At 42.1% G+C, this 13,818-nt stretch overlaps 1 protein-coding gene across 6 annotated transcripts in view; it reads right to left on the bottom strand.

The window, feature by feature from the left end:
• Positions 1-13,818, bottom strand: part of SGSM2 (small G protein signaling modulator 2) — a 62,282-nt gene that overhangs the window by 21,860 nt on the left and 26,604 nt on the right. For all 6 annotated transcript variants that reach the window (XM_075033091.1, XM_075033094.1, XM_075033093.1 and 3 more), the window contains exons 3-9: positions 10,500-10,662; positions 6,347-6,508; positions 3,365-3,432; positions 2,713-2,858; positions 2,150-2,284; positions 1,572-1,696; positions 455-522 (exon numbers count right to left, since the gene is read on the bottom strand). In XM_075033091.1, the coding sequence (XP_074889192.1) occupies positions 455-522; positions 1,572-1,696; positions 2,150-2,284; positions 2,713-2,858; positions 3,365-3,432; positions 6,347-6,508; positions 10,500-10,662 (867 nt within the window). The remainder of the gene's footprint in view (positions 1-454; positions 523-1,571; positions 1,697-2,149; positions 2,285-2,712; positions 2,859-3,364; positions 3,433-6,346; positions 6,509-10,499; positions 10,663-13,818) is intronic.

Raw genomic sequence — 13,818 nt, 5'->3', positions numbered from 1 at the left:
GGAGGGTGACAGAGGGTGGCTCTGGTTACATGCACTCCCTTTTTACAGGTTGATGATCCCACTATAGACGTGGCTGAAAGACCTGCTTTTTTTCCCCCTCTCCTTTTTTTGTAATGGTCAATGGAGGGAGCCCATGCTTATAAAGCCAAAGCTTCTATGTTTAATACCTGCTGTTGACAGTTTCCCGTAAGTGCCGTTCTGCACGGATGCTCAGAAAAAAATCAAAGCACACAGAAAAAACAAAGAACATAAAAAGCAATTGACAACTAGAGTAGTGTTAGGCAGAGGAGTTCTTACCAGGCCTTTCAGTGAAGACATCTGAAGAAGAAAAACGGTTTGCGTCCTTTTGCAATAAACCCCTAACAGGCACCATATAAAATGGCAGCAGCATTAACATTCACCTGGCAGAAAGGGGATTTAGTAGCACCCCCATGAGAAGAAGGTTTATGCTTACGTTGCTGATGGCAGTGAATGCAGACGATCTGGCTGAGTGGCACTATTAATGCGTAGTCCCAGTAAACACTAATAGGGAAGGAAAGAGTGCGGGAAACATTTTTTTCTTCCACATTCAGAAATGCTTGCGGTTCCAAGCACCCCATAAAAAGACTCTGCTAAGTTAATAACTGCTTATTAAAATTGCTCAATTAAGGTAAATTAATGATAAAGTAAAAGGCAAAGGAACTAATTCTCCACAGTGGATACATCTGGCACCAGCCTTTCCATAACCTCCCTTTCTCTCTTCACCTCCCCTTCCCCCCCACTGCCCCATACCAGATTACAACAATGTTCTGGCTAAGATTAAAACGCCTGGGGCAGACACTTCGTGATGGTCTTGTAGTTGGGTTTCAGGACAGCCGGGTTCTGTTCTGTCTTGCTCATGTGATTTATGGGCAGCAGCATGTAAATCCATTGGGGCTCAAGCTTACAGATTAAACATGAAATGCCCCGAACCCTTCTGAGAACAACCTTGACAGAGGTTAGCAATAAAAGCAAGGGTAGAGGTCTTCATTGATGTTCTATTAAAAAATACACACGAAGTTTTAGAAAAAGAATGGTGTGGATTAAGCATTTGAGAGCACTGTTCTGGTCCTGAAGGAAGCATTCCCTGAGGAGGCATACCTGGCTGGTTCAAGACTTTACCTGTCTTTCTACTGAAGCAGAATGCCAAATTAGATGAATAACTGATCTAACGAAAGACAATGACATTGCAGGTCTCTCTAGAGGCTGCAATTAGCTATGCTTGCCAAGTGATCTATGACCCTCTGAAGGCAGGTACTAGAATTGTAATGATGGAAGGTAGTGTTAAGCCTTTTCTCCAAAACACCTAGAAAAATGGGGTTTTGTTTTTCTTTTGAAAAGGCCTTATATCAAAGCGCATTACAGGACCTTTGGAAAGTTGCTTAATCTGTGGCAAAACAGGAACAGAACCCAAGCTGTCTGACACCTCAACTTATGCACTATTCAGAAGCCCTTCAATTAAATCAGCCTTGTTACACTTATGTCATATTGCCAAGCATACAAGAAATAAACACCGTGAATGCTTCTGATCTTTTCCTGAATGCAATGACTACCTTTTCTCCAGCTCTGAATCTCCAAGGGTTCCATTCATCAGCTGATTTGGAGTCCATTTTAATGTCAAACTATCTGCTGACTGATGAAGGGAGAGATACCCAGGAATTGCCTCCAAGTCATCTTTCTGTTCACAGAAGCAACAAACAGACAACCCAGGTGACTCAAGTGCACAACTATAATTGTCATGTTCCAGCCTTCCTATGCCCCGCAAGTTCTAGAGCAGTGCATTATATAGGAACTGCTGAGGGAGGCCTTAACAGCAAAAGTACTGGTATTTAATATTGCTATTAGAAAGAGTGGAAAAAACACAGTAGGTTCACTGGGTTTATGAATACAGTCCAGTATATTTGTTCCTACCTATAGGCCCACTTCACATTTCACATTGGTCAGGCAGTGAAAGCATTTGTTACATCTTAATTTACCTCAGCATAATAGAATCAAGTGGGAAGGCAGCACTGTCCTGAGGACAAGACATTAAGGAAGTACTCAACAAGCCTATTCTTACACATACTACCAATTTCTCAAGTCACAGCCAGGCAGCAGCTGTGTGTGTTGGCCCAAAACTCCATGTACTCACCGGCTGGACTAAGACATTGTTTTTTCCATATAAAAGGTGTGTTCGGGAATTCTGGTGCAAAGACTCCACGTACTCTCTTGCCGAAGCAGCAAAGCGATCTTCTGATGTGCTCCCACTTGAATGTCGTTTCCGGACCTAGCACACAGACAAACACAGCCAAGGCAGATCAGGTAGGACAGGAATGACTGTACCAGCAGGCCAACAGAACAGGAACAGTTCCATTTAGACCAATCTCTGTAGAGTGGAACTTCTTCTTGAGCCAGGAGACCTTGCAGAGAAATACCCTAGACTCTTACTCACCCCTAACCAAGGCAGCTCATAATTTCTTGTGAACTACCCAGACAGATCACAAGTGTCAAAAGCCACAGAATTTACTCCTGGATCTCAAACTTTTCTACATACAGATAAAGAGAATATCTGGGCCCAAATGGACTTCTAATCTGCGATAAAGGCTCCATTACAGAAAAGAAAGGTTGTTCTAGATTCAGATCTCTCCCTCCTGGCGTTGTTTTTATTATCAACCTGTGCCTTAACTCAGAAATAGCTACGCAGTAAATACCTACTCCCAGGGCTGGGCGCTTCGAAGGAGAGTCTTGGCGGCCGTGTACTCCATGAATCCGGTGTCGTTGAACAAGCTCATCTGCTGAAGGGTCTGTCCAATAGTGATCTGCTGTTTTTAGCTTGGTGTACTCCAGAGCACATGGTCCAACTAAGAAAACAGCCCAAGAGAGAAACCTTCTGAGTCTGTTCAGACACGTACTTGGTCTTATCCTGCTGGCCAAGTACTGAAAGTGAGATTTCCTTCTCAAGCATGTGAATATTAACAATCACTTAATGATCCTACAGCATCAGCCCATAATGTAGACAATACATATAATAACATATCAGGTCCTATTATCTAGGGCTGTATAAAAATATTCCTGTAGGACACAATACCCTGCCATAGCAGCATGGTAGTTACAATCTGCTAGCAAGCATTCAGTAAAATGCTATTCACATTCTGTTCTCTGATCCATCCAATAATTAATAATAAAACCAGATGAACAGTCTCTACTAGTCTCCTAAGCAACAAAACAACATCATCTGTGTTGCTGCATTATAAATAAACTACATGCTAGAGATATAAATCATCTCTTGTAACACTGTCATAATACAAAATGTTTTAAGAAACAATTTATTTTCTTTAGCATAAGAAGTAACTTTGCAAGAACTCACCTAGAAGAGAAGCCAGTATTGGGCCACAAACAGGATCTGCCAGTAAAGCTTCTTTTTCATAATATTTACTAGGAATAAAAGATCAGACCCCAGTTAAAAACACCAACAGTTATTTTTTAAAAGCTCTTATGCCTCCTAGTAACATGAGTACATTGACTTTAAAAATATCACATGTTACTGCTTACCAGAAAGTATGCCAAAGGAAGCCAAAGAGGCAAGGGCAGAGAAGCTAGACACGCTGCTATTAACCTGCCAATTCCTTCAGCATTTGCTGTGGCCCCTAGTAGTCCAGTGGAAGTAGTCCAGGGGAAGCATGACTACTGAAGTCACGTTCCAGGTCAGACTTCATACTTAAAAACCGAGGTCAAACACTCATTTCAAGAGCAAATTCAGACAATTAAATTACCTATATAAAAGGGAAGATTTAAGAGTTTAGAGTTCTAAGAGTTTTACCAAGGCTGAAAATAGGACCTAGGCTGTACATGTACTGAAGCAGAACACACTTTCAAAGCTTGGTGTTAGTTACAGTTCTAACACAAAAATTCCAGCAACAGAATTTTGCTGTGATTATCAAATACACTCTCCCACACAATGGAACGATAAGAAAACTGTGTATCTAAACAGAGGCAGGACCAAAGGGATCCAAACCCTATATATTTCCAGAATTTGACAGGTAGAGGAAGAACAGTTGCTAGGATTACCTAGAAATCAGCAATGTATGCATCTCCTCTAAAAGCTCTAATGGAGCTTGAATGGCTCATCTACTGAACTTGTAAAGAAGAAACATTGTGTTGGGTTTGCAGGTAAAAAAGGCTTTTACAACATGGTGTGTCCTGAACTATTTTTAAAGGTCATTAAAATATATCATAAGAAAGCTATGGAGAAATTAATTTAGCCTATTGTAGATACCTGCTTTAGAATTAGATCATTTCCTAAACTACATCAGTAACATTGACTGGATCTCCATGGAGCATAAAAGGAGCATAGAACAACAAGTTCAATAAACATACACTCCAGACTTCTATATTTAACAAGACTACCACCACCCCTACTTTGGATCCATATTCCGCCCTTGATCAGCTGTGTAATCTCAGGCAAGTCACTTCCCCCCCAGTATGCTCATTCTACCTCATCTATTTTTGAACTGAGCTCAAGAGTCAGGAGCTTGCCTTTTGCTAAATGTGTTTACCCAGTATATTTGATTTGGCGCTTTGACCACTAATGCAATATGGAGACAAACAATAACTCTGTGCAAGCAATTTTGTCAGTTTTCCACAGAGACCAAGAGATCCACACATTCTTAAACATCTCTTCCATCTGTGAGGAATAATCTTGAAACATTGTCAAGAACAATGACCTACTACAAATAGTAGCTCTTGCAATGACCCCCAAAGTCTTCTCATCACAGCAGGCAAAGCTGACTTATAAAACCACATAGCCAAAAAAAAAAAAAAAAAAAAATCAAAACACCCAAATTTCTTGAACTGTCATTACCTTCTGCTGTCTCTCCCACTAGGTGGGGCTCAAACTCTAAACCACCTTCTCTTCATCAACAACAGAAGAGCTGAAGGACTTAAACATGAAGCATTTGAGCAGTAATATCACAAAAATGCATGAGAACAAGCCTTATGAAGAGGTTTGCTTTATTCACTAAGTCAGGTTCTCAAAATCACACACGTGCAATTAAGGACCTGATCCTAACTCATTTGAATGGATGGAGAAGGCAGTAAGGTGAACATCTATGATACACAGTAACGGAACAATTGAGACCGAACATTCTTGACACGTCTCCAGGTGAATTACGTGGAAAAAGAAATTAAAAAATCCTTGTATCCATGTATCAGCAGACATCTTGATACAACAGACTAAAATGCTTTCATTAACTACGTCTCTGGGACACAGTCAACCTTCCCACTGTCTCTTCTATACTCAACTCTTAAAACAAACTGGCATTAGATATCCCAGAGCAACAGTTTTCTTTGAACAACAAGAAGACCTTTCTTCCATTCTCCTCCTTTTATTGGCAAGATAGATCATGAAAATAAAGCTGATGACAAGGAAAACAGTAATGCAAACCTGGAAAATACTGTGAAAATAAGTTCCTCTCCCTTGTTTAGACCCATGGGCTTTGGACAGCCAAGAACGTGTTCCCCCAGTGCAGAATTACAAGAGCACCACTGTGAACAAATTGCGATGGCAGTGGGTACAGACGTATCTTTCTGCGACCACATCAAGTTTTAGGGTTCCTACCTTTCTCTTCTTATGGGAAATTGTCCCCAGTGTGCCCCATAATTCTTCTTTATCAGTTATGGGAGGGTAGGAACAGTAAGAGTTAAGAACCACCTCTTGGGAAACCAAAGCCAATGCGGGACACTAGGAAGCAATAATAAAATAGAGAAGACTTGTCTTTTCCTCTTAAGGAGTCCCTATGGATTACATACATAAAGCATTGGTGCTCTTCAGTTTTGCAAGGGAAGATTCACTTTGCACAAAGCTTGACTTTTCTAAAAAGGAACCATGACTCAAAGAACCTGTTTTCACAGCCCTAAGGTTTTATGCCATTAACCCCTCCTGTTCTAAACTCATTTCCCCTTCTTTCATCTACAAAGGGCATTTTCCTCCCTGACATCTTAAAGTTCCAAAGGACTGTTTTCAACTCATATAAGTGAATTAAGCACTCCTGACCTATGAGAAGACACTTCTATTCCACTAACGTCTAGGTCCCATTAGAATTTGGGCACCTAATATACTTCAAGTTAGTTTTTTAGCTGATTTCTGGAAAGCTGTGTGGGTGTTAACATTTTTCTAAGTCTGAAATACTGTCAATGATTCAAAACAAAAGTACATTTTTTTTCTAAATGCCTGTGCAGCTGGTTTTCTTCTTACCAGAAGTCTGCATCACAGAAGTTTTCAGAAGACCTTGTTGCAGATACCCAAACATCTCAGTCCAACAAATTCCCATGCTTCTGATTCTTTCCTTACCTGCAGTTATCGACGATATACTGCACAATCTTGTCGAGCACTTTCTCAATCAATGCTGTCCGAACCCATATGTGTTTGATGGCCTGAGGTGTCAGGACAGGTGTTTTGCTTGTGGTTGATCCCTGCCTCTTGAGGGGTTCCTGCCCATTTGGCTGATTTTTCCTGCAAAAGGAGATAAAGTAAAAGTAGTCAGAATTCAGTTGACTCTTCTCACAGAAAGCTCTCCAGTGAAAGACTGCGTGGAGAGGTGTTGGAACACACAGCACGTATCTGACAAATGTGTATCTGTATACTAGCTGTCTACATTACTGTGTTAGTACTCGCTACCACTGGGGTGCAGAGTTTTAGTTAGTCCATCATCTGGGATTTTCTGAAAATCATCACACTAAAGATTTAGGATGCCTCAGTTCCAAGTTGGGAATAGGAAAAGTCTATAAAGATTATCTAATTCACAGACAGATGCTAAACAAGCTCTAAAGAAAGCCCCCAAACAGGCCTGTATTAAATGTCTCAGGCTAGGTAGTCACCTACCAAAAATACCTTTTCCACTTCTGGAGCTTTAGGAAAAGCCCAACATTTGTGCTCCTCTAAAACTCCCACAAACTAGGCTGAAATGAATAGGCAGTAAATTCACTGCAGACCATACACTCCAAAAGAATGAAAAAACAACAAAATGCAAAGTGTAGCAGAAAATAAGTAGCACCTGATGAACAGAAGTTTGCTTCTTATCAAAGCAAGCTTCGCACTTAGTTGGAAAAGCCCAAGGGAGGATGGTAAAAAGAAGATTCTTGCCTCCCAGCTTTGTCTGGTACCTTCAGGCTGAAGCTAGCCATGACCCCAAGAAAGCACACGGCTGTTTCAGCATGAGATATTCCCACTGAGACCAGAAGCATGGAGTAGGATTTGAGATGACACAGGCAGAGCTTTTCCAGGGACCTCCTGCTATACCATCATCAGGCAATCCTTGGGCACAGGCCCATCTTTTCGTTGTCTCTGTAAAGCACCATATATAGCTATAGCAGAGTCTGTGCTACCATCCTGGCAGTGAGATCCTACCTCCTACCACCTACAGAATGACAACAAGACACCTAAGAGAGAAGCAACAGCAAACTGAGAAACTAGAACTATAGCAAATGAGCATCCAAAGCCAGCTGGGAGCTTGCTTACTGCCAAGACCCACTGCTTATTTCTCCAGCGTAAGTCAGCACAGCAGCAGGTCCACCTCAGACTGAGGAGCTTAGTGCTGCCTTTTAGTGGCAGGATGGCAAGCTGGCTATACAAAAAGTAGAATCACTTCCCAAGTGTGGCTGTAAACAAGAACATGGGGGCTTGCTCAGGACAGTGGTCTCTGAACCATGTGGGAAGTTGTCATTCCTCTCATCTGCTGCGCAAATAAATCTACTTGACCCCAGTCCAATGAGGGACAGTGGCACGTTGTGCCCCAGGCATGCTGTGGGCAGGTGTTTTGCCGCATGTACTTTTCTCTGTAGACCCCAGTATGGCATGCTTCCTGCCATGCCACTGCACAGCTTCGCGTGGTTGGAGCTGCAATTTGCATCATGCCAAGGAGCAGCTTCGTGCCTTCTCAGCACAACACGTGCTCTTATCCATGCTGGGTGTCCTGCCACAGTGAGCATCCACCTCTCATCCATTGAGTACTGGTGTCCAAAATACATTTTCATACCGACAACAATGCTCCCTTCACTTCTTCGGTGGCACTGACACAAATTATTGCTTGTCACTGTTGAGATAATTAACGGCCTGAACAGATTTGGAACCAGAGATTGATTTTGAAGCTGAATGTGCTTCCCTGAGCCTTCCAGTTTCTAAAAGGTGACCCACAAAAAGGAAAATGGGTTTGTTCTCTCCGTTTCTCTTTACTGCTGCCTAGCAAAGTAGCTGAAATGTGAATTTGTGTTCCCCTCCTCCCTCCCCACTAGCTTTGCCTGCGACATGAGTTATGTAAGACAAGATGACAACACTGCTCCATACTGAATACCTAATATGCAGCAACAAGTCACAACGCACAATTTTATAAGGTGGTACCAGCCAACGTGAGTCTCCCATGACAGCACTGGTGGGGCACTGCCCCAAATCCTCTCCTCCTAAAATATGTAACACGCTAAGCCATGTGTCCATAGCATAGCTGGTGGTGAAGCTGTGCCAGCCCTGCCACAGCATGTGATGACATCTTGTGATGGGCCCATGCTCCTGCATCAGGTAATATAATACAGTTGCGGGAGAAACTGGACTATGAAGCTGAGCACGGGGAGAGTTTCCTACTTCTGCACAGTACTGCAGGTCTGCCTTGGCTCTTCATGTACTGCATAGGGCTGACAGGGGAAGACTAACCCTCTTGATTTCTTTCCCAGAAAACTTGCACCTTAAAATAGCAGAAAAAGAAGGTTCAATTTTGTCCTAATAAGGAGAGAAACACTGACATCTTCAACAATCTGCAGTAGAAAATCCACGTTCTCAAATGATCCTGTGCTTTGACAGTACTCAGGTCCCCTTTCAGGAAAGTGTTCAATTACAAAGAGTAAATACGTTAGTGGGGTGCTGTTCTGAGTGAGATTTGTAATTCCTCTCTGCATTTACACAGTTCCTAGTCCTCCATTAGGCCATGACAGCACCTCTACAAGGCAACACACACAGTGACAATCCCAAGTCAAGAAATACACATGACACCACTGACATCAGAGGAATTCAGATGTGCTTAACTACATCCTAAAGAGGGGCTTTCTTAAGCTACAGTCTCAGGAGCAATTAGACTGCTACAGTGCTTCTGTCTCATTTTATATGTTCAGCGAAGTGAGTCCACCCCCTGCAGTATTTCCTAATAGAGTCTCTTTGCTGTGCATATTTTCTACAACACTTAAAATTTGTGGTTGTTAATAGCTGAAAAAACACACAAAGTTTTTCCAAGAGAAACCACAGAATTTAAGTTAATTTGCTCCTTTCTGTTAGAGGACACAGCCAAAGGTCTCTGGTGGTTAGAGTGGGGTTCATGCGGGCTCTTAACTGAGGAGCAAGGCTGGTGAATTTTCAGGAGAAAGCATCCTTCTTCCCAACATTTAAAAAACTAAAATTAATAAAATTCCAGTCTATATCAGTAGGTACACAATTAAAAGAAAATATCAAAAATAGGCACCAACCTGTTAAAAACTACATAATGAAGTCTGATATAATTATAAGTCTAATAAAGATAAATGCCAGAAAATTAAACAGAAATGTAAGTATAAGTGCTAATTTAAACAACTGTCAATAATTGAAGACTTCAGTGCAACACAAAGTTAAGCTCTCTTGACAAAGCCCTTCATACAGCAAGTTGATCAAGAGGCTAGAAGTTCCTACAATGTACAAAGACGTCTTAAGGCTTAGCAGTGCCACTGCACTACTGCCTACAAACAGAACAAAAAATGCTCCTGTCCTCAGTTTACAAGAGAAGACAGTCAACCCACAGGCTCATGCACTGTGATTCAGTCAGCAGAACCACATGGAAAATTTTAATTGCACTACTTACCACTAGCAAGAAGTTCAGGACTTTCAGCAATCTCAAGTCCTTGACTCCACAACGAATTCAGTTGTGCTCAAGTCCAGCGTGTACTTAACTGCTTTCCTATAATCAGCCTCTCACTGCTGACCACCTCTTCTTGAGTTCATCCTTCCTCCTATCATTCTTTGTATCCATTAACTTACTTCTACCATAATACCCACAAATCTTCCGATACTGGTTTGGCAAGGAACATGCCAAACAGCTTTTCCAGTAAGTCTGTTCTTCAGTTCCTCTTGCCATCCACATCCCTTCCCGCCAACAGTCCACATTGGTCCACCACACCCTGACTGTGAGCATTCTCTAGAATCACCAGTTATTATTCACTTTTGTTGCTTTATGTGGGCTGGATGCGCAGATCCGCTATACTGAGAAGCAAAACGAAACACCAAAGACCCAGTTCCCAACCTCTGTCCCTTTGCTAGCTGTCAGCTTGATCAAACAAAAACATTTGCCTAATAGTTACAGACACTAAAGAGACAAAGCTTTAACAAACGTGGCCAAGGAAGACCCCTTTGCATTTACCAAGCAGTCTCCGTATCCTCTCCATGCTGCACATACATTGTAAGAATTTTGCTGATAAAGAGACCTCAGCCTCACCTGCTTTCTACCTGCTGCTGCAGTTCCTGCACTTTCTTGCATATGTCTCCAGCTATTGCGTATGTCTTGCCAACTTTGGTGAACAGTGCAGCCACCTTGTCAGTCCGCAGGAAGCCGGCAGCCCTGCGCTTCAGCATGTGCAGGAGACACGCTTCCACAACACCTACAAGAAATGGAAGGAGATAAAGTTATGGGTACTGCTGTCCTTCAGTCTTCTCTTTGGTGAATGCCGTCTGCTAACACCCACTGGTCAGGTGTGGAGTCAAGAGAACAGAGGAAGGAGGGGAAGAGACAGACAGAAAGACAGAGTAGATGTCAAAATCAGATGACACAAGCATGTCTCTAATCAGCAACAATAAGCACCTTCTGAGTTACAGGTAACGTCAGTACATAAATGAACCAAGGACTGAAATATCTCCCAGTATTTTCACCCCATTTTACACATGTCACTGTAAAAGAATTCCTGATTCTACTGAAAATGAAGCCAAAGGCAAAACTTCTTCTCAACTCTTCATAGCAGAACCAGGTTCCCCAACTCAAAATATAATGAGCTAGAAATCTGCTTTTACTGATGATCTCTGTTTTGAGCAGAGGCTCCTGTTTATCTTTGCGAGTTGCTGCATCCATTTCTCCCACTTGTATTTCTCCATACGGTCGGGTGTTTGCAATGAAAAGGACTAATTGGAGGTCATACTTCCCTGTTATTTGCTACTCATTTTTAAAACCATGTTGTAGGAATTTTAGCACTGGCCTGTGAAGAATGATACTGGCAAGAATACATCTCATGTAAGTTATACAGAGTTCAGGTTCAAACCTGAACTGATCTCTGAATGTAGAACGTGAGAAATTGCTGTATTTAACCAACTACTGGCATGCAGTCAATTGCTGTGTATCATTTAATCTATCTATCTAGTGACCACACAGCTTTCCTTGCCACAGGATCTTGATTTGCAGAAGAGGCTAGAACAAATCATCCTTTTATTTCCAATTATTAAAATATTAACCCTTCATGTCCCAAATGGAAGTGAGATACTTTCATTATGCCACCTCTCATTGGAAATAGGCATGAAAATAACAAAAACCATCTACCAGCCCGCTCCCCCTCAACTGCCTTATGTATTCCATTCTCCTCCAGCAAAGGGAAGACTATGAAAAGAGCATGAGACATGCAAACATTACTATCTCATTGGTTAACACGATTGAGAAGGAACTCCGATGCAATGAGACCACGGTATACATGGAAACCTACAGGACAGGTAAGGCTATGTATCAGGAGAGTTAAAGCTGCTTTTATTATGTGTTTCACTGTTTAAAATGGGATATTCAAGACAAAGCCACAAACTGCTCCTAGAGTACTGCTGCCTGCAGATCTCTCATTACATGGTAACGAATACAAAACTTAGAGAGATGAGGAGGCTGAGGGAGGAGAGATGTACAAGAATCAAAGCCAGAGCTTCACTTTCTTCAGAACACATATAACCCACAGGCATTTGGAGTCCAGCTAGGTCACAGCTGAGCTGAGCTGGTTTTTTGGGGGTATTTTTGTGTGTGTGTGTGTGTGTGTGTGTGTGTGTGTGTGTGTGTGTGTTTTAATATTCCTGAACTCTGAAACAAGTCTCACTGAGGGAAGTGGATTTTTGAGTTGGCTGGGTGGAGAAGAGAAGCTTGGTTGTTTTACTGTGTTAATAGAAGGGAACACGTATCAAACACAGCAGCATGACAGCTGGCTGGAAACAAACTCTGCTGGGAAGTGGTACAACGATGATGCCTTCCACTCACCTAGATTACAGGAAAGACATTTTCTTTCTGGTGAAAACAGCAAAGATAGGAGACTTCTAACATCATCCCACTCAATCCTCCCTCTGTTCCTTCACATTAGGAGCACATGGATTAATAACAGTGAACTTAAACATCACCACCGGACATTTCAGTTCACTCTCCACTGATGAGTGGTCCACAGCTTGCAGTCGCTCCAGGCTCTCTGCATATTCACACTGTTCTCCGTTACGCTGGGTTTGTCACCTCAAACACAATTACAAATAGCTAGACCTGTAATGAGCTTTCACCACTACTCGGATAGACTCAATGATTTGAAATGCTTAGCACACCTTAATCGAATTACGTTGTGGGCATCCATGTTCCAGCCTAGAAAATTCTCCAAGCGCCAGGGGCAAGCTCCTAGAAGAACGACTTGTTCAAGGCTTTGCATCAGTAACAAAGATCTCCAGGGTAAGATGCCCATGTACCCAGCAACCGTGCATCTTGATGTGGTAGGATGTACAGCCTGGAGAAGCAATAGCCATTGGCTACTGGATCTGTTAAGGAATCAACTGCAACTCAGGCATCATGATTAGGAGCTAGGGAACAAAGTGACAGACCTGAGGAAAAGACAGCATCACCTGTGACTGGTATGAAGTTACTCTGCAACCACAGGTACTGAAGATGAACCAGTTGTTAGGACACTTGCTGGCCTAAAATCATAGGGGCTACTGGAAAACAAATAGGAAACTGAACAATTATGCTAGGGAAGATAAAGCCCTCCCAAAGCACTGGAGAACACTACAAGACAATAAAGCCATAAAACCTGATAAGATAGGCTCACCTTCCAACAGAATGAATCCAAAACATAACACTATACCAGCTACTACAAAGAAAATTCACTGTCCCAGCTGAAACCAGGACAGTCCATCATCTAGCTTTGGACAGAAAGATTAAAAGGCCTATGAACTCAGAAGAAAATGTAATACTACTACAGCCTGAAAGGGAATAGAGATGCAGCCAGACCTACAATTACAACAGATCCATCTGTGAGGTTCATTTTGCAAACCTTACTGTAACATGCTCTGATGGTCATCAGTAAAAGACCGCATTGCACTATTTCAGCCTTGCAAGACTGTGCATCAGAAATCTAACCAGGTCTTATTTAAACTGCTGCAGGAAAAAGAAATAAGATAAATACAAATAAAAAAACCCCAACAAAATAAAAAACAAGCCTTCTCTATTGGCTTTTAAATTGAGGCTGCAGATGACTCACCCAATCAACACTGTCCATAAAAAGGTATGAAGGAGAACAGACCAATTCATTCATAGGGAGGGGGAAAACCCCAACTTTATCTGCAAGGTGTGCACTTGCTGAGACCCACACAGGTATGCCAGCCCTTACAGAAGGGTTTAAGTTCAGCATCTGAGCAATGCTGTCCTGCATTTAATAACAGCAGGCAGTCCTGCGGTAAATTGCAGTTAGAATTGCCACATTACATTTTTGTTACGAGTGACAAATGGTACTCCATCTGCTCTGATACACATTGCATCTCTCCCG

The sequence above is a fragment of the Buteo buteo genome, chromosome 7 (genome assembly GCF_964188355.1).
Source record: "Buteo buteo chromosome 7, bButBut1.hap1.1, whole genome shotgun sequence".
Classification (NCBI taxonomy): Eukaryota; Metazoa; Chordata; class Aves; order Accipitriformes; family Accipitridae; genus Buteo; species Buteo buteo.
This window is presented reverse-complemented; position numbering and strand designations above follow the sequence as displayed.